Below are 20,751 nucleotides of genomic sequence, written 5' to 3'. Positions count from 1 at the left end.
TTAAAGAAAAAATACATTTAAAAATACTTCAAAAGAATAGTTACTTTTATAAATAAAAAAACAGAACGTTAAATTCAACCTAAATAATTAAACACACAGCAGCAAACATTACAGTTACAATTCAGTTTTCAAAATAATTTTTTTAAATTTAGTTACAGTATTTTGTTACTACAGTGCTGCTTCTCAAACCTTACTCTATACTGTATGTTAAATGGAACCATACCACTCAAAGTTTCTATGTGATTGTGTTGTTCTGACCTATGATCCAACATTTTCTATTATTTAGCCTGGAATGGTCTATTTAGTTTCTGGAAGTTTGGGGTTTATATTTTGTAAAGACAGTTACGGGACACAACAGTACTTATGCAAAGTGTGCTAGATTTAAACTGCAATCTACACCTAAAGCAAACACAAAAAAAAAAAAAAAAAGTCTGCAAGCTGAATTCAAAGACATGAACAATATATATAAATGGTTTGAAGATGAATGAAATCTCATGAAATCCACATTGAATTCACCTATCTTATTAATTTTTTCCTCCCACGCCCTATCTGCGCAATTCCATGGTGTCATGACTGCATACATTTAGCAATTTAACTAGAAAATAAGCAATGTGAATGGTTGAGCATGGAAGTCAATAGTTTTAGCTAAATATCAAACAGAAAGAACAGTGTACTTCTGTAACAAAGAGCAAGTGGGCTTTTAAGCTGGGACCAGACTGAAATGGTGGCAAAAGGACACATCATATTCATTTAACCATGCTTGCAGGAACAAAGGGAACAAGGTTAGCTCAAACCAAAAATGGCACTGGTCTAAAACAAGCTGTCAGTGCTTTTTAAGCTGGAAGAATACAAAGTGAGTAGCCTAGGCATGCATTTTATTTGAGGCAGGCAGGTTATATGTTAGAAGAAAAAAGAGCAAAAAAATATGTATATAAAAGAAAGGTTTGAAATGCACATCATCACATCCAGCTAGACATCAGTAGCTTCCTACTTACTTCCATATTGCTGTCTAGCGATCCTGCACTGCTGCGTCGCCCACGCTTGCCTGCCCAGGACATGCAACACCATAGATTAGAGACTGAGACAAGACCCGGGTGAAAAACAGCTGCTTTCCCTGAATCACTACAGGAGTCTCTAAATGCAACTAGAAGGGCTGCAGGGGAGTTCACATTGCACTGGACTGGTATAGGAGCTACTAAGGCAGAAACTTAGTTTTTTAAAGCCAAAATTTAAATTTTAAGGCCATTAGTTTCTGTACTTGACTGTAACTTTCAAGAAATATTTGTTGTGAATCAGCTATCATTGCTGGAGTGTGATTCTTTTATTTGCACAAATCTCAATATATGTATATTTTAGCATCTATAATTACTAGTGTGGTAACGATATTAACCAACTAGGATTTTAAACTGCTTGATTTCCTCGAAGCTAATTCTCTATGAATTTTTTTCTTTAAACATTCATATATGTACTTGTGGGACGGTATTACTTTAAAGATGTAATTTAATATTGGCCTATTCTGAACTTCAGCATGGGGAATGGTAAGGGGCATCAGTTTCATCACTTTATTTCCAATTTTGAACCTCAGTGGATTTCATATAATCTTCTTTCATGAGGCTTAAAAAAACTAAACTTAATTTTTGATTAGTAAAACTGGAATCTTTCTTGATATTATGGCAAGATTTTGTTTGTTTAGCTGTGCAGTGCTTTACCTTTAAGTACGATGGATGTGCTACTTGTTACAACATTCTCAAACTGCCAAAGATGTTTGACTAAAACTGTGCGTGAAACTCTCGACTGGTTGCCTAAGAGTCAGAATACCTCAGTGGCTATATGTAGGATCCAAATTTTCTCTCATTTCACAGAAGAGAGTGGCTGAAGCAATAGTAGATATTTTTAAAATAGCTTGTTGAGCATTGCTTTGGAAAGTATAAAAATACCTCACTGGAGAGATGTATAAGCAGAGCTAAACTTTGAAGACTGGCCAGGTTATCGAAGCTCCTCCAGAACCTGTTTTCAAAACCACAACTTCTCTCTCAATGCCACTGCTTTCCTGCAAGGCCAAATTCAGAGCCAACCTCCACCCTACGCTGCAACATCACTGCTGTCAGTCTTCTACTCCAACAGGTACTGCAAGGATTTCAGCACCACTGACCCTGTAAGTCACATGCCCTCATTTTTACAACACCAAAAGCTACAAGACATCTGTTGCATAACTCTGAGAGCCAAAGAAAAGAACTTCAGGATTTGTTTTTAAGTGGGACACAACACTGAGTCCTGGGAATCAGCACCTATCAGATCTGCAAGCATCACCATGACCTGGCTGGTCATGGCACACTGCCCTGCAACACAAGTTTCACTTCAGAGCTACTGTATGGTCTCTGGACTAACATGACGTATTTCCCTCTCACATTATCACTGAGAGTTAGTTCCCTGCACAAGCCCTGACATTAAGTTGAGGGAATTGTCTGTGGCCAGGGTCTTTTGGTTGACTTGCAAAGTTTGTTGGAAATTAAGCAATTCCCCTACACAGACTCTGTCAAAAGCTTTGAGGCTCATCCCTTGCAGTTTTAGCCTGACCAAAAACTGTGGCATCCTATGCACCACACACACACAAAAAAAGGCTTTGTTAATCCCTTATTTTTTTCTTGTCAGGCTTTGATCTTTTTATGCTCTGCTAATGGAACTAGTACTGGTTAACACTCAAATCACTCTTGTATGCCAATCCATAAACACAGCGAAAGACACCCATCTCCTAACTTAGCAGTCAATATTGTAAATGAGACTGACAGTTGCCATGAATCATTAAATATGGACAAAAATGAAGGAAAACAGGAAAACCTAATGTCTTCTGCATACGGCAGAAGTCAAAATAGTTTAATAAAATAGCCATGAACACAGAAAGAGACAGATTGACATTTGCTTAGAATAACTTCAGGGCAAAGAAGTACTAGCAAAGCCAAGAACAAAAGGAAAATCCTATTTAAAATGCTCATAATTCTCCTCAGACAGGCACTATTACTATAAACAGAGCGTGATTTAGTTTTTTAAAAACAAACTGAACCAATTTATGTTTTGGTCTACAGTGTGATATGAAAGTTATTTACTAAATCCTCTAGAGCATTCCCGCACCGATGTATGTTTATAAGACTGGCATCCCATCTCAAAAACATTCCCCTAGAGCTGCAATGTTCAAATGCCTTTCAGGAAAAAGGTGACTCTCAACTAAAATTTTCCTATGTAAGCATAACTCTCTACTAGCATAATTATTAACTGCTGCAATACAAAGCAAGGTGGTATTTATCAAATTTGCAGATCAGTTCTGCTAAATATATTTTGTTCAAATTGATATTTTTGAAGGCTACTTAGAGTAGTTCTTCACTTCTTTTTATAAAATTAAATTTCAGTTATTTTAATCTTCTCTGATTCAATCACCAATCCACTGATGCTAGATATTTATATTCTTTTCGAGAAATATGTCCAACTTGTATGTATATGGGATACATGATACTTGTGTATGCCTTATATGGGACTAAGAATATTTCAAGTTAATATTTTCACAAACTTGAGAACTCCTGGGGAAAATTCAGGGTTTCATTAACAAAAATCCACTCTACCTTGAAGAAAGGGATCTCAGACATGCAGACCATTTTAGAAATGTTAAATATTTACTCTTAAAAAAAAAAAAAAAACACTATTTTCTTATTATACTGCATTTCTTGGAAATCTGTGTTCTATGCCAGTGAGAGATTGAGATCTAAAACACTTCTTATGATCTGCTTTGCAATTCTTGGCAAAACCAGCTCGCAAGATTTCTAAATGATGTTTTTGGTGAAGCAAACTCATTTAGTAGCTCTTCTGAGCCACTACACTATCCTCCACAGGTTGTGGAATTGGTATTCCCAGCAGCAGAATCTGCAACCACCTAGCCACAGAGGTAAGGGCTACAACTCAACCTAACTTGCTCAAAATTATCTTAACAACATGCTCTATTCATAATTTAGAGAGACTGCTTTCTGGGGGAAAAGATTGTTTGTAACCCTTAATGTTTTCATCTTGTTTTTTGGATGATGCAGGTACAGTCTTGAGAGCATTTGTGAAAACAGTCTCCTGGCAACTTCAAGCAGATTATTCTCAAGATACTGATTAAATTCTAGGAAATGAGGAGACAGCATAACTACATATGGCCTTGCTGAACGTCTCCTTCTACAAGACAGAGAAGTTGTAAACATTCAGGGATACCTTTATACAACATATTTAGAGAATGTTTGGAATTGACATAGACGTATCACAAAAAGCTTGACTCATACAATTTTTTTTTTAATCAGTAAACTATATCATGGCTACTACTGTTCATATACCACTGAAGAAAAGAAAAGCTAACAACAGTGACAGGGGAAGAAACAGGACAATCTCTCCTGTTTCCTTAGAAAGCTCTTCTGATGAGGGAGAAAGTGTGCTAGTGTCCCCTGTCCTATATAATGCAGCAAAATCCACAGGAGAGGAGGGAGCAAAGAACCTCGTAACCTTGCCTGCATCAGATGAGGGGGGAGCCAAGGGACTGCACCATCCCATCAGAGACTGATTCAACAGATGGAGGGGTTCTGTAATTGCATGAAATCAGAGTCTATATAAGGGAGTTACAGTGTAGCAAAGCTTCATAGTCTTTTCTGTTACATTTTGGGATATAGGAAACTAAAAGAAAAAAAAAAAAGATGAAATAGTTCAAAAAAAAAGAAAGGAAAAAAAAAGATGTTTTCCCCCCCCAAAGGTAGGAAAGAATGTTTTAAAAGTTCAAAGCCAAGAAATTAGATTATATGCAATATACAAATAACAGAATTATTTTAATGCTTGGACTATTTTATTTATTTTTTTTAAGTAGTCAACACTTGTTTATAATTATATATAATTATTTGAGCTATGATTACTTGAGATAGCCTAGGAGATTACGAGACAAGAAGAACTTTTATTCACAGTAATCATTATACCACCTTGCACTTCTATGCAGATTCCAATACATTACAACTTTTAATCCAATACAGGGTGCAAATATTATCCCCACTTTACAGATTGGGAATGGAGGGAATAAAGCTCAACTTCCAGAAATGCTCACACCACTGCCCACTCATTGTTAAAGTATTAGGTCCTGAAGGAACTCACAATCACTGGAATTCAGATAATATTTCACTAGCCTAAAATCAGTCAAGAAACCTATGACAGACACTGAATTAAAAGTTCAACCAGCTTAATTAACCAGTCTTTGTTTCAGCAATCAAATCATTCTCCCCACATACTAATGACTACTGTGGTACTTTACATCTTTCACTTTGTTTGTGTAAACTTACTAATCATATAATCAGAAACAGAGTAAGCGGTGAAACAAGCCACTAGTTCTACAAGAACTGGCACAACTCATAGGGTTCTTCTTTTTCAAATGTAGTAAAATCTGTCTTTTTGTATTTTTTTTTTACATAAATTAGTAATTCGAAATTCTGGAATGAATAAGCTCAGTTCTTCCTTGACTACAGCTCAACAATAAAAATGATGTCTTTTTCTTTTGAGAAAGAACAAAGCACTAAACATTTTTGGCTCATTCATGTCTTGGAACACAGTTGGTTGCCAGTTCCCATTTCTGCTTTTTACTTCATGGAAACAGATGTCAATCCACAACGAACAATACTGTCCTTAAAATCAAAGGGCCCTCACTCGCACTCTTCTTGCAACTGTGACCTGAGCTATTTCAGCAAATGCATGGAAAAATAACTGTCAGTAAACAATTCCTGAATTATTTTCTAACAGAGAAATCTTGCCTTTCCAAATTGTTTATGGCTTAGGAGTCAGAACTGTTCAGGAAATCGATACTCATTGGATCTAAGAAGCTCACGAATTTTCACTCCTTTCCTGAGGGGAAGTCACTTTCTGCAGCCACCATTTACTACTAAGTCATCTGGTAGAGAGTAACAGGACATTTTCTTACAAAGTTTTGTCATATAGCCATGGAAAAAAGTGCTGCTCAATTGATTCAAAATCAATTTCATTGAATTAATCTTTTAAAATTTTTCAATTTGTTTTTGCAGTGTTCACTGGGCAATTACATATGTAATGAGGCAGTTTCCTCACTTTATTATTTTTTTTAATACAGAAGGTAACTCTAAAATCCCTTTTCATGCACTTATTTCCTACCGAATGACACATACACACTGCCTCACTACACCTAATGCTCCTCCTTTTTGATCCTGTGTTTAATACCATCAAAAAATAAAAAAATAAAAAAAAAATAAATAAAAAATTGAAGCAACCTACTCAGTACACCTTTATAGAAGTAATTCAATATGGTATAATCACTGGCACACAGTATCCTGCTAATAAAGTGATTTCTTTGCTTTCCTATGGATCATTTCTCCCTTATTAAAACAATGTCAACCTCACATGCAAGCTATTCATGGAGAGAAGGCAGAAAAAGCATCCGCAATCTTATTACTCTTACTACAACAAATAACAAAGCAAGTTACAGTATGTCATTGCTCAAGTCAGTTGCACTGCACAAGACCAAACAGAAACTCTCCATAATTCTCAACTTGTTAAAGATAAAATTAAGTTTAGTTGGGTTTAACAAACTCATTGATAAACCCTCTAGTCTGTGATTTCTACTTACTATGGAAAAAGGTTATTTTCAGTAATGAGTATGCCAGTTTTAGGCATGCTCTCTTGAAACATGAAATGTTCTCATGATTACAAATACTTGTTTATTGCATAAAACCTGTAACACGAATTTAAATACATGGCAATGTTTGAAAGAGTAGGATGAAAGATTTATATGGGATGAAAAAATAAATCGTGAATCACATATATGGGTACATTCCCACCGAACTCACATATTCAACAATATGGCAGTTCTCATTCTAGTGAAATGAAAACAAAATAACAGAGAAGGATGATGAAAGTGTTCTGGAGTCTGAGATACAAGAATGGTGAACACTAGTGGCTTGATCTAAAATCCATTTAAGTCAATCAAGCAACTCTTTCTGACTTCAATATGATTTTGGAGCAAGGTCCTAGGTCTTTTAAACGAAGCATATGAACAAAAGGAGGATGAAAGTCTAAACAGAGAATAAAACACAACTGATGAAAGAGCTCACTCTCTACATACTTGTATGCACATACATATACCCACAAAACACAGGCTATAATTTCAGTTTATAAAGATTTTATTTATTGCAGCATAGCTAAAAATCTCCTCTACAATTAAAAAAAAGACAAGAAGTGTCTACTACCAAAGATATATGTAGTATTGAAATTATGACTATACTGTAAATCATCACTTCCATTAATGGAAAAAGTCAGAGCACGTAACACAGAGTATGAACTAAAATAAATAAATAAATAAATATCTAGTTAATACTGTCCCCCAGGAGTACTTTCTGAATGCTGAGCATGGTGTTCAGGAACAACTTCTGTAATTACAGGACTCGTGTACATAACACTAGAACACAGGGTTACCTGTGGTAGCCTGCGTTACATGGGTATGCCAGTTGTGCGTAACAGAGAAAAACAATAAAATCAAAACGTACCAAACTTCCCCCATTTTTCTTAAGCAAATAAATCACACCAGTGCTCCTTTCCAGTCCTCAGTTATATTAATTAGTTAGTAAGTTTTAGAGGCAATAGTGCTTTGGGGGGAGTATCAGTATTCTTGTCCACTGAGGTTTCTTCTATTATACTGGCAATAATATTTCACAAACAGCTGCTTTTGTAAGAATTAGGAACTATACCTTGAGTTGCAAAACAATGAAAGAGTTAGCAGTGACACAGCATAACTGAATTACATAGCTCTGAACAGAATTTAGTAGGGCTTCACTCAATTTCATTCATCAATGTAGTAACACAGGTACACTTGAGCACAAAAATACACAAAGCAGTCATTACATAGAGACCACAGCTTTGTTTTGTTTTGTTTTCCTTCTCTAGGAAGGGCATCAAGGGGAAGAGGCAAGGGCAGGAAGAAAAGAAAGGAAAACTAAATGGACAACTCCTAGTACAAGTCAATCAACCATTATTTCTATAAAACACTTACAATTTTTCCTCTGTCTTCACTCTCCTCTAAAAATATATATAACAATCTAAAATGGTTTAAATATTTTCAAATAGCAGTTGCTCAACAGAACAAAAAACCAAACGTAAATTAAACACAAGCTATCAAAGAGGAGCTATTAAAAATGTTTTGAATTTCAATATTATCAGTTCTTATTGCCCACTGAGAGCTGTACTTTTATATGCATCATCCACACATCTTTACATGCACTAGTCAGAGCAAGGAAGTAAACGCCGTGCTTACCTGCTTCAGAGAGGTCTCTAAGGGAGCTGCTCAGGGCACTTCTTTTCAGCCCCTCCCCAGTAGCATAGCTGTCGTCCAGGCAAGCCCTGTTCAGTGTCCCGTTGCCAGACTCCTTTTTCAGACTAGAGCACTGAGACATGCTCGGACGCACCACACCCTTCTGTTTCTCTAGTTCAGCTGAAACAAAGAATAATTGTGCAATTAGTGACTATAATGAGACACATACAGTAACATCACAATTTCTGTATGTGATTAGGTATTACTATACATTCAAAAGTGAGAGTGCATTCTGGAACTGCTAAATGTCAGAGAAGTCAGTTCCTGTGCTAAGAGCTTTATAATACACCATACAGGACGAAAGGCTATCCCTCTGTTGGAAAAACATGTCTGTTTAACAGTCATGTTATTTCTAGCAAAATATGTGGATTTGTACTATGGTTAATTGACAAAATACAAGTACGTAAGCACAGAAGTGAAAATAAATACAGCAAAACTTTTTGAAAGATCATCATTGAAAGTTTCAGAGCCGTGTAAACCATCCCTAAAATTTTTACTGTAATTCATACTACAAATACAAAATTTATTTCTCCTCTGTCCATTGATCTTTGCTATTTGTTCAGATTAAATTTCTGCTGCAGCTTCACTGCACTAAACAAACCTCAATAAACTCAGCTGGAGCTTGCAGATCACTGGGTTTTTCTTTTTGCTAGAATCAAAGTCATGAAAAAAAACCCATGCTATTTTGAAATTTTAAAGAGTTCTAATGGATTTTGATTACTTTGAGAATGCTCTATTATATGTACCTTTGTACTTACACTCTATTCTGTGCTTTTCCATTTCTTGAACCTCTGCAATTGACTCCCTCAAATCATCTGTAAACTTCTTTCTGTCCTGAGGATTTGGCGCATTGAAATTTATTAGTACTTTGATATCTGCTCCAGGAACAGCTGATGTGAGACGTATACCATTGGGATAATCTAGAAGAGAAAGATTCAGTAAAAAGACAAGAATATTGAAGCTCCAATCATTTCAATTGCTTTCAATGTCACCCCCCCCCTTTTTTTTTTGAAGTCCAAAGACATCTTACACACATTATCACATGGGGAGAAATATCAGAGAAATGAAAGTCAACGGACAAAGAAGTAGAATGAAAAAGTCCTAATGCATATAGGAACTGATTAACTGTAAAGTTATAAATATTGAAAAACAGTCAGTCTTTATGCCCTTAATACACAATACAGAAGAAAAATCTCTGAAAAAGCAGAAAAATGAAAAGGAATTGATGATTTTTGTTTAATCGAACGACCCCATTCCTTTACCCAAATACACATCAAAGTTTTGCTGAGTAAAGACTTCTCAAATAAAGCTCAAGTACTAGAAATTCTCTTGCACTTCTAACTTTAAGTGTTTGTAAGAAGACAGAGAAAACGCACTAGTATGTATGGCTTACTATTTCTTAACAAATTTTGTTTTCTAGTCATCCTATTTTTGTTTCATTTTGTTTTTTTACTTAGAAATCATCCGTGATGTTACATAACTGAGGAAGTAAGTGTCGCCCCCTCCACTCTGATAGCATGTATTACAGACATTTTTACAATAAAAGAGAGCATTTTCTGCAAATTGTCTTTGCCTCTTCTCCAGCTGCACACTTGAGAGGAAAAATTTTAACAGCTGGTCAAAAATATCTCCCAACTAACTAAAAAGGTTAATAGACAAAAAGATAAATTATAATGAAGATTTGTTCTCCTATAGAAAATAGTCGATTTTGGTTTGAATCACAGACCTGTAGAAATAAGTAATAACAGAAACTCAAAATGTGCACTCTAATTCATGAAGTTTTTTTTTTTAAATTCAACTGCCTGATCCTATTTATCAAGTAAAGCTCAAGTGTTTACCTAAGTGTTCCGTCTGAAGTTCAAGAACTCCCACATACTGTAAATTCACTCAAGAACCTGCAGACAACGTAAGGCTTTTCCCTCAAAGCTATTACGTTTCAGCAATACACAGCCTAAAAACACTGAAATAGAAGTGGAATACTGCTGCATTTTAAAAGATACCTTCATTTCCAAATCAGAATCAAAACTAAAGGCAAAGCATGTCCATTTATTGTCCTCAGGTGAGAAAAGGAGCCAGCTGCCCCAGCTGGAAGTGACAGAGCAGAGGGGAAGGAGGGAGCGGTAACTGAAGGCTTGTGCTGGTCGCCGGCATCTTGTGCAGAGGCAGGGTACTACCGCTGATCTGCTGCCGCGCACACAGCAAAGGCAGCTACTCTCAGTCAACTCGGGCAGCTGCCTCCAGCTGCTGCCGTGCAGAACGCAGCTAACGGCCAAAAACACCGCAGTGTCTGATGCCAGGCAAGCGGACGGAAGGCTTAGCCTACACACATACACCCCGTATCGCTTTGGGCACTGAAACCAGCCATGCCGCCAACAGCTATAGGTGTACTTGAATACCGGAGGAAAAGAAAAAAAAAGCTGCCTTTGAAACAGGAAAATAAGGCAACTGGGTAACTGCAGGCAAAGTCATGTGGTTACCTTGAGACATGAGTAAAGAACCACCAACCTCCACATGCTAAACAAACAAAAATATTTTACTAGCAAATGATATTACTCTGCATTCTTCTAATTAAGCATCAAGAAACACCGGCATAAGTATCTATGGGTTTCACATACACTGCATAAATAATCTTCTCCTTTGTCTTTTCAGTGATTTTTACTGAAAATGTAGGATATACTTCCCTGTGGTCTATTAAAGCAATGGGGATAAACGACAGTATTCTCCACCTTGGAACAAACCCACCCTTCAACATAATTTACTTCTGTCATTAACTGTGCAACACCAATCGCATCAGTCAACTCACGAGTAGCCAAGCCAGTATTTTTGTTGCTTCTGCTTTAGCGACACTACATTTCATGCACCTGAAAGCAGCTGATCCTGACAGCTGCTCCACACAGATTTACTGGATGGCACAGCTGCACCGGCCAAAGCACGCCGCCATCGCTGAGCGTAGGGGGAGCTGCTACTAGCAATTTTACAAACCGGAGGGAAAGAGTGTTTTTCTTTGCCAGCTGAACAGCACCTCATCCCGACCAGGAGGTGCTCTTACTAGAAGCACACTCAGTTCCCCGGTCTCCTTCAGAAACGGCCTGCCCAGGAGCCGGACCAGCTGCAGGTCTGCTGAGGTGCCTCAGGCAAATGCCTGCAGTTCGCTGGGAAGAATTCAGGCCTTTGCTCCTAATCCCACTAGAGAGATTTTCATATTTACTTGAATAAAATGTTTCTACTTAGCATGTTTCTGTGCTGTCCTTCTTTTTTCCTTTTTTTTTTTAATTTGACTTCAGAGGAAATACATATTCTTCTGTTTATAGTAAAACCAAGAATAGAAATATTTAGTGGTGCGATTTAGAAATGAATTTTTCATTACATAATGCGTGCATGTGAGAGAGTGAATGTGTATGCATATAAATAATCTCTAGGCTGCATGCTGCTATGAGCTCAACCCTTTTGAAATCTCCAGATTCTTTGACTCATAAAATACTGCAACTTCTTTTCAGTGAAATGAGCCATTGGAACACATTCCCAAGGACAAGTGAAAACTAAGCGCCTTCCACAACAGACAAGCACAGGAACTACTGAACGTCACACTGACCAGCATCCAATTTCTCATCAAGGGCAAGGTTTGGATTATAAACCATGAAGTCATGTCAAATAGACTGTCACCCTAGGTACTGAACAGACAACTACGCTCTGCTACATTTTATGGATACTGTCTCTGGATTTAAAATCTGCAAGAGTGTTAGCAAAATATTTGCTTTTTTGTTGGACTGTTGTCTCCTAAAATTGAGCTTGACAAACATTAAGGAAAAAACATATACAAGATTGATGAAGATTACAACTGACATAAGAAACACTGCAGGGCAGAAAATAAAAGGTTGAATACAGAATCTCTGCCTAATTCTGCTTTGTATTTACATTATAATGAATATACATTATCTAGGCACAAGGGGAAGCTATAACTCAAGAAAATTGAAGTGACTCGAATTACACAAATCATTCTTACAGTCATTATTTATTACCATACATTCAGTTCCAGCTAACTGTACTGTTGGCTCAGCAACAGATAACACCACCGTTTTTTCTTTACAAACATTCTGCTCTTTACAAGCATCCACACACAACACACTGGACTAGATTTGGTCTCTGGCTACAATCAGAAATCTAACAGCAGTCCTGCTGTTTCCTATGCTAAAATCATCCTGCTTTAAACTTTAGCCTAAACTCAATTCATAGTAATTTAATTCCTCCATTTAGAATCAAGTCTTGTACATCCTTTTTCACTCATACAACTCAATTTTGTTTTATTCTTAAATAAAATTATGATCTAGAAAGAGAGGACAGACTTACACTGGTTTTCAAAGAGAAGAACTTGCATTCCGTAGAGGGAAAAGGACTGTCGAAAACTGTATGTAACCGAGTTCTTCTTCTTTTGAAAGATCTTGGTCACCTGAAAATTATCATACAACATAAAATTTACCGTATGTATTAGTGGAAAATTATTGTTCATGAGAATTAGCATATGGCACAAGATTTTATGCTACAGAAAGCTTCGATCTGCCAGAAAATACCAACTTTTCCCTCTCTTTTGTACTGCAATTGCTGTATTTAATCCACTATTAATGAAGGAAAAAAAAAGTTCTGAAGTGTACGTATCTCTTAGTCAGAATGTTTAACATTTTATAAAGATGCAAAGACCTGTGTGTTCCCTATCTTCAGGACCTTACTTCGTCAAACTCAAGAAAAAAAGATTGCACACTTTTTGTGCACTGTATATTTTATTAAAAATGTACACTGTACATGCTATCAAAACGGTAAATATGTTTAAATTATGTTTGAAAAAATTAACTGCTGCCATACCTTTCTTCTTTCATACTTTCTTACAATCTGACTATAGACAGGACAGGGAGGGACCTCTCAACATAAGCTTACTTCCCTCTTCTGATCTGCTACGTGACCTTCTTCCAAGCCTGCTTTGCCTCTGTGCACCTCCAACTACTGTCTTGCACTTTATCTCATCTAATGATGCTCTGTTTTTCATGCTTTGTACAGCACTTATCTCAATAAAAGCTCTAAGTTCAGTGGAAAACTTTATTTTTTGCTGCAGTAAATTAAGATACTACTTCTTACCATCAATTCTTGTGTTCTGCACAATGAGTACAGTTCTATCTTTATTGCTCAGAAGTTTATTTTCACTAGTTCTTGCTAATTTTAACTTATGGCTGTGGGGTTGCAGTTTACCAGAATTGACAAAATGGGTCTGTATTACTGCTAAAAGAGTTTGATAAAACTACTGGCAGTTGAATAAGTACTACAAAACAACACAATGGTTGCACCCTGAGGAAGACAATGTTCCATCAATTTATGCTCAAGTTCACATTTACAACTAGGAGGCTGTACTCACAACCAAAGGGGTAAAAATTTTTTTTTGTTTACCTCCTGGTTTTAATGCCTGAACATATGTAAAAATTAGGTACAATAAAAATGCATACCTGGCATGTACCTTTTTCATATTAAAACATGAAATATTTTACTTCTTAGTTCTCCAAGTAACAAATACATTCCAATCAGAGTGCAACCAATTTTCCTATTTTCGCGAGATCAACCAAGTAATTCCAAGCTGTCACTAGCTTTGTACGTCTGCTTTTCAAAAGACTGTGTCAGGTTAAATGTTCACTAGAAGTGAACTGTAAAATGTATTTCAACACATCTAATTTGTATTCCAGTGAATAAACACGTCTGGTTCATAAAACATCTACAGAATACAAATCAATATGCAGATTTTAACTTTTTTCTTTTCCACAACTCACTCAAATTCATTATTTATGGAACAGAGACCTTCTTTAGGTAAATGGGAAATTGTGGAAATTTTTTTTCTTTTTAGTAAAAGCTATTATATCAAAGCACTTTCTTATAGTCAGATACAGCAATTAATAAACGGCTTCAGCATCAAAGCAAATTTCTTACATAATCAAGAAAGTTTAAATATTAATCCTTCCCAGATTATTTGAGGCTTAAAAACATATCATGTGCCAACTGTAACATAATTTAGATTCTGAATTTTCCAACATCACCATTTATCTATTGTAAAAATCTTAAAATTGTAAAAATCTTGTCTAATGGTTAAGTGCATATTCCAGAAAACTAAGACACATATTGCAAAATAAACCATACACTTGTGTTCATTTAACAATAAAAGAAATCTGATTATCTAAATATTTAATGAAGACTCATAAACAACAAAGACCCTTGATATAACTGATATTCACTCAAACTCACATATTCAAAAAAGCATTTTTCAGATTTCCCAGGTATGACTTACTGTGTTATAAAAATACAGGCAAATAACTCAAATTTCTATTTTCTAAAGTCCTAAAGTTTTGAAGTTCTAAAGTTCATTTTATTTTCTACACTTTGTCTTCTACATTTTTTTTTTTTTACTTCCTTTAAGTGATTTATATAGACATAGAAAGGGGAACCAAGAGGGACCATGACTGCCTGGTCCTGAACTAATATATAGAGAAATTTCTTCAGAATACACTAGTTCATTCTGGATTTTGGAAAAATAATGCGACAACAGATTCTCCTTGACACCGCTTCTCAAGTTGTAGTCATGATTTCCTTTTATAGAGCTGTAGCAGAGTAGTGGGAGACAGGGAAACTAGCACTATTCTTTCTCCACTGAGTAACATTTTTCTGTTCTTTTCCCTTCAAACTGTTATCCTTAACTTACATTGCAGATAATAAATCTCATGTTTAGATCTTGTCAAATCCAGACCTGAAACATTGAATCTTTGCAAAGATGGTCCATAACTGAGTTTTTGGTGCCCTAACATCCACAGAGATCAATGTAATTTGAAGAAAACAGGCTGCATCTGAGAGAAATGAATTGTCAAATTCTGCAGTTCTGATGCCTAAGGTACAGATTAACAGGTATCAGATGCTTATTTTTGGAAATGTCTATGTGCAGTTGATTCCCACTGATTTCAGGGCAAAAGGTATTTCTGAATATCTCACTAGAAGACTATCTACCCTTATAGACTGCTAAACACAAATATATACATATATAAGAAAAAAAAAAGATATTTGCTGCAGAGCCAAAGAGACAGAGCCACAGAGCTGTCAGAGAGCCAAATCTACAAGTAATAGGGAAACATGTCATAAGCAACCTGGTGATAGTGTCAGTAAAGCTCTCCCATGTAAAAGTCTTTAGCTTTTATACAAAAATATGCTAATAAGAGTATCAGGTAAAAGTTGCCTTTTTTCCAAGTAAGTATATGAACTGCAGTAGAAAATGAAGTTTAATTCAGAGTTAAAAAAAATGTTAAATGACAAGGAGCACATTTGATCTTTCTCTCAATTTTGCATTAGTAAAAGTAACCTTAAAAACAAACAAAACCTGAATCTGAAAACACATACCACAAGAAGATCATTAAATAAAAATATTTCTCTCTGGTGCAATCCGAGCTTCTGAGGTTTATTTGGATCTGGAACTTCAAAGAGTCTACAGTAGCAAACGAGCCTCCGGTGGGGCAGAGAGAGGACCTATGATAATACAGAAGTTCACGGTTAAAATAGCAATGTTTAGACAATAAAGAGGCCCTTTCACATCTAGAATCTTTTTTGGAATAATTCAAATATCTTTCCCTCCAAGACCAATAGATTGTTTTTCATCAAAGGACCACTAACAGAATACAGATTCATATGCCACAAACTTGCAGTACATTCAACATCAATAATATCCTTATATAAAACAACATCAACTACACCAACTTCTCCAACAGCTCCCATCCTGAATATGGACATCAACAGAAGTTTTATAGTGACAGGAATAGACCTTAGTTTGTATAGCCATAAAACCTCAAAAGAAGTTAAGTAAGCAGAAGCTCAAAGCAAAGTATGCTTGCTTTACTGAGCATTTTTACATATCTGTTTTTGAACAAGGGATGCAAAGTGACTTTAGCTTTTGCGAGATGATGAATACACTGACGTTGCAGATTACTCTTTGTCAGCCATTGAATTAATTCAATTTGTTCATTCGCCAATACCAAGGAAAAGGTGACATCAGAGAAAAGTAAATGGATTTTCAGGCTAGCTTATTTTTTAATGTTGGTAAGAAAACTGAGAATAATTTTCCATTCTATTATTTGAAATGTCTGCTGAACTCACCTACAAAAAGTTATTTTCAACCTACGAAGACTTCATTTCTTTCAAATGCAAATGAAGTTGTCCTGTCAACAATACTAAAAGGAGTCCCCTAAAGTTTAAGAATGTGCAGTAGACAATATTCTTTGGCAACTAGACATGTTAAATTTGTATCTTATAATTGTCTATAATAACTGATTCTACATGGAGGATTTTTTACAAGAGATTTACAAGGCAAAGGAAAATGGTCAAAGACAGTTAAGACTTTCTCCTTCTTGAAATGAGCAGGGGAAAACAGGAGTGGAAAAGAGTTAGGGTTCCTATCGGCCCTTATTTTATTCCAGAGATAAATCTGTATGTTACTGTCTATGGTTGAAAAGTGATTTGGTGACATTTATTTTCTTCCCTCCAAATTAAATAGTAATTCTGCTATGGAATTAAATGCTGTTACAGCATTTTTCTCTGTTGCCTATTGGCATCAGCTCAGTTACACACTCTCCCTGAAGAAGGGCTCTGAAGGAGTCAGTGTGGTGCAGAACGCTGCAGAAATCAATTGTTTATATTTGCACACTGACTATGCTGGTAACTGAACAGCTTACATGTGCTCTCACTGGAAAGGAACAGGAATAAAGGTTGCATTTCCTCTGCTCCTCTGCCTCCAGACCTAGTGGCCCTTGCGAATGGCTGTCTGAGATTTGCTACTGCAAGATAACAAAACCCAAATGTAGTCACTGAGCCCGTGAACGTATAAACAACTAGAGTGAGATCTTGACTTGAAACATGGCTCTAACACAAGCCTAATGAGAGACAATCTAGTAAGACTCCTTTCCACCCTATTTTACAGAGGTTACAACTTCAGGGTTGTTTTTACAGTCCATTGGTACTGCTTGGTACACATCCATGAAACAGTGACAGATACTTCTGTTGGGAATATGAAGCTAGCTTTGCATGATTTTAATTGTTTACACTAACAAAACAAATAGGAGACTAAGAAAAACAAAAGTTCAAACTACATTCCCTACATTGTTCTGAGTGAAGAAACTGATGCACAGCACAGTTATAATTAAGAAAAAATGATGACGATCAAATTTGTAAAAGGTGAGATTTCAGTATACTACGATTGCTATTCTGCCTTGAATTTTGTGGTTTTTTTTTTTTGGTTGGTTGTTCAACTACTAGCAATATTGTTATCCTGAATCTAAAATAATTTGAAAAGTACATAAGAAGAACCAGCTCTAAGAATATTATTGAATATGTCTATAACTTAAATTTCAAATCAGTATTTTCTATGTTTACCTATCACTTACAAGGGAACTATTAAATTAACCTGCAATATCTTTGTAGTATATCAATACTGAATTGTGCAAGAAATAAACGTGTTGTAGCCCAAATGGAAAGGAGAGATGCAATTGTAATTTTTTTGTTGTAATTTATTTATTTTTTGCTGGCTACCTTGTTTTTATGGTGATCAAAACATTTGGAATGCATAAAATATATATTGCAAAGTCTAGAAAACTCTAGACAATAAATTAAAGTAGCTGCTCTAGGAAAAAAATTTTAAATAAGTATTTTGGAGATGAAAGTCATTTTTGTTACAATAGCAATAAGAAATTTGCTTGAAATATTTGAAATATTTTGAATTTTTGAAAAAACAAAATGTAACAGAACATGTTATTGCCAGTTAAAGAAAATGCTATGAGTTAAAATAACTATAAACTTTGAATGAGTATGAGAAAAATACCTACACAACCAAGTCCATGATGCAGAGATCCAATCTACAGTAGAAAGACACATACAAGTTCGTTAAACTTCAGAGAAACATAGTATTGTATCATAGCAAGTAAATACGTCATGGTCTTACTATGACTAAATGCCTATAAAGTAAAAACAAATATATCTATCAATAAACACTGTTGGCTATTTCCTAAATTCTTTCACACAATTAAAAACTGTCTCAATAGAAGAGTCCTTGATCCTATATATCAAGGGCCCTTTTTTCCTAATCCCATTATATTTTCAAGGCCAAGATTAATCTCAGACTTTGGATTGCCACATGCCTGAATAAAACAGGCAGGAAGAAAAAATAATCTCCCACAGAAACCTACTAATAAAGCTAAACCTCCAAACACTTTTAGGAAATAATTTTCAGATGAAAACATAAGTGACTGTCAACTTCAGAATATTTTTCCTGTCTCCTGAAAAAATATGGAAAACTTTTATTAGTTTAAGAAATTCTGCTTTTTCTCTCCTTTGCTTCTTTTAGGAGATCCCCTCAATATTTCATTACTGGAAAACTGAAACAAATCCAGTATTTTTTTGGTGGTCTTCTGTCTATCCTCCCACAGCTGAGAATCCATAGGGAGAACCCAAGATTCCTGATCAAATTTGTAATTTTTTTTTTGTTTTTAAATCAGTCCCTACCACAGAAAAAAACCAAGCGCTGCTATAAAAACTGATGGAAATCTTGAGAATAGGCAAGTCTGTCTTCCTTTAGCTTTGCTGTGAGCTGCCTTTATGACTACAAATAGGTAGATTTTCAGAAAGTGACTCTATGAAGCTGAGTTCAGGAAAGCTGAGTATCCACTGTTACTCCTACCATTAGATACTACTGTTAGCATGTATAATGTTGGTCTTAATGTCTCTGTGCCTTAGTCACTCAGCTCCTAGAACACAGGTAAAAACACTGTTCCTTCCTTTTCTCTCTCATTTCCCAACAGATGCTTTGGTGATCAATGTATATAGCCAAGTATTTAAAGATGTTTCCCACAACAAAATGAGAGGTATCTTTGGAAAATAAATATCCAAGTTATAGAGAAGGTGAAAGTAAGGAAGAAAATTTAAGTGAGCTGCTCAAGTCTAAAAAAGCATTCAAAATCAGCATTAGAATTGCTGGGACTTGATTTCCAGGTAAGTTCTTGAACAAAATGATACACACTGTAGTTAACCAGTCTCCTCTCTTTTAAACCCTGGTTCAACAGTGCTAGCTGCAAGGTTGTGTGAGACTGATAGGAATAAGAGTTTTTATTACTCTTTTAAGTTATAGGGCCACAATTGACAGCATAAAAGTTGAAATATGATCCTCTAAAGCATCACTGTACACCAACACACTTCAATTCTCTGGAAACAAACATGAGAGATGCCTAAAATACAGGCATTTCAGAGCCTAATTTCAGAACTGTAAAGCTTCACAGGGAAAAAGTGTTGGAAAAACTAGTTTTTAAAAAATTTAAGACTCAGGATTGCATCACTCATGAATACCAGATTGCATCAATAGATTCATCTGCACTGAGAATGCTCCAAAATTAAGAACAACTCCATGGTAAATTATTATTTTAACACCGTTTCCACTTTCTGCCATTTATCAGCCAATTTATGCTTCTAAGCAATACATTTTGGTATTGTTCTATGCTGTACATCGTCCTACAGCTCTTTATTACCTAGTAGCTGACAGGGCAAAGTAAACTTACTGGTTTCTTTCCTACTATGAGTTTTTCAACCTTCTGGACTTGCGATACATGATCCTCGTTTGTCTTCAGCTCCCGCTTGCGGATTCGCTCGTAAATCCCAATCAGCATTTCTCGCGGGATATCTTCACCATCATCCACGCCTGCAGAAGCCAACAGTTTTTATTATCAGTCTGGCTTTCGATGATCCAACTAACAAACCCGAGCATCTCGCCGCAGTGGAGGCTTCTCAGCAAGGACAAGATAAGAACAGAGCAATCTTTGTTTACTCTGCTAACAGCAAAGCAAATGCTGCCCAGGACTGCTGATGTGCCTGCTTACACTGCTGTTTTTGAGCTGCAAGTACTCTGCAAGCTAAGCTCCCCTTACCCAAGCGGCAGAAGTTATGTTACTCAGTACCAGAGCACTGATTTGTGGCCACACACTTAACTACTCTCACACTTTGCCACTCAGGTATTGACTGGAATTACCAACTTAGGTTTGTTTTTTCATTTTTGTTTCACAACTCTAATCTAAAGCTAACCTACAAAAAGGGTAACTTCCCACATAATTCTTTTTAAACATTTTCTCTGTTTTGGTGTCAAAGCTCAAAGGAGTTAAATAACTCTTTAAACAGTAAAATCTCCCCCTGACTTCATAACAGTACAGCACAGGGAGGCAACAGCACACTTGCTCCATTTTGTCCCCTTAATACTCTGCTCATAAAATCATTTCTAGAAGAGAACCCTATAGATACTTTGATAAAATTAATTTAAC

The 20,751-nt window shown here is 35.9% G+C and overlaps 1 protein-coding gene across 8 annotated transcripts in view; it reads right to left on the bottom strand.

Moving 5' to 3' along the window:
• IQSEC1 (IQ motif and Sec7 domain ArfGEF 1) overlaps window positions 1-20,751 on the bottom strand; it is a 328,601-nt gene that overhangs the window by 5,082 nt on the left and 302,768 nt on the right. For 7 of the 8 annotated variants that reach the window (XM_062586053.1, XM_062586055.1, XM_062586047.1 and 4 more), the window contains 7 exons: window positions 19,999-20,138; window positions 18,277-18,306; window positions 15,806-15,931; window positions 12,737-12,836; window positions 9,148-9,309; window positions 8,333-8,509; window positions 996-1,045 (listed from right to left, as the gene is read on the bottom strand). In XM_062586053.1, coding sequence (XP_062442037.1) covers window positions 996-1,045; window positions 8,333-8,509; window positions 9,148-9,309; window positions 12,737-12,836; window positions 15,806-15,931; window positions 18,277-18,306; window positions 19,999-20,138 — 785 coding nt within the window. The remainder of the gene's footprint in view (window positions 1-995; window positions 1,046-8,332; window positions 8,510-9,147; window positions 9,310-12,736; window positions 12,837-15,805; window positions 15,932-18,276; window positions 18,307-19,998; window positions 20,139-20,751) is intronic. The other variant, XM_062586054.1, reaches the window with a different exon arrangement.

The sequence above is a fragment of the Rhea pennata genome, chromosome 12, assembly GCF_028389875.1.
Source record: "Rhea pennata isolate bPtePen1 chromosome 12, bPtePen1.pri, whole genome shotgun sequence".
Taxonomy (NCBI): Eukaryota; Metazoa; Chordata; class Aves; order Rheiformes; family Rheidae; genus Rhea; species Rhea pennata.
The sequence above is the reverse complement of the archived record's forward strand: the minus strand, read 5'-3'. Positions and strand labels throughout refer to the sequence as shown.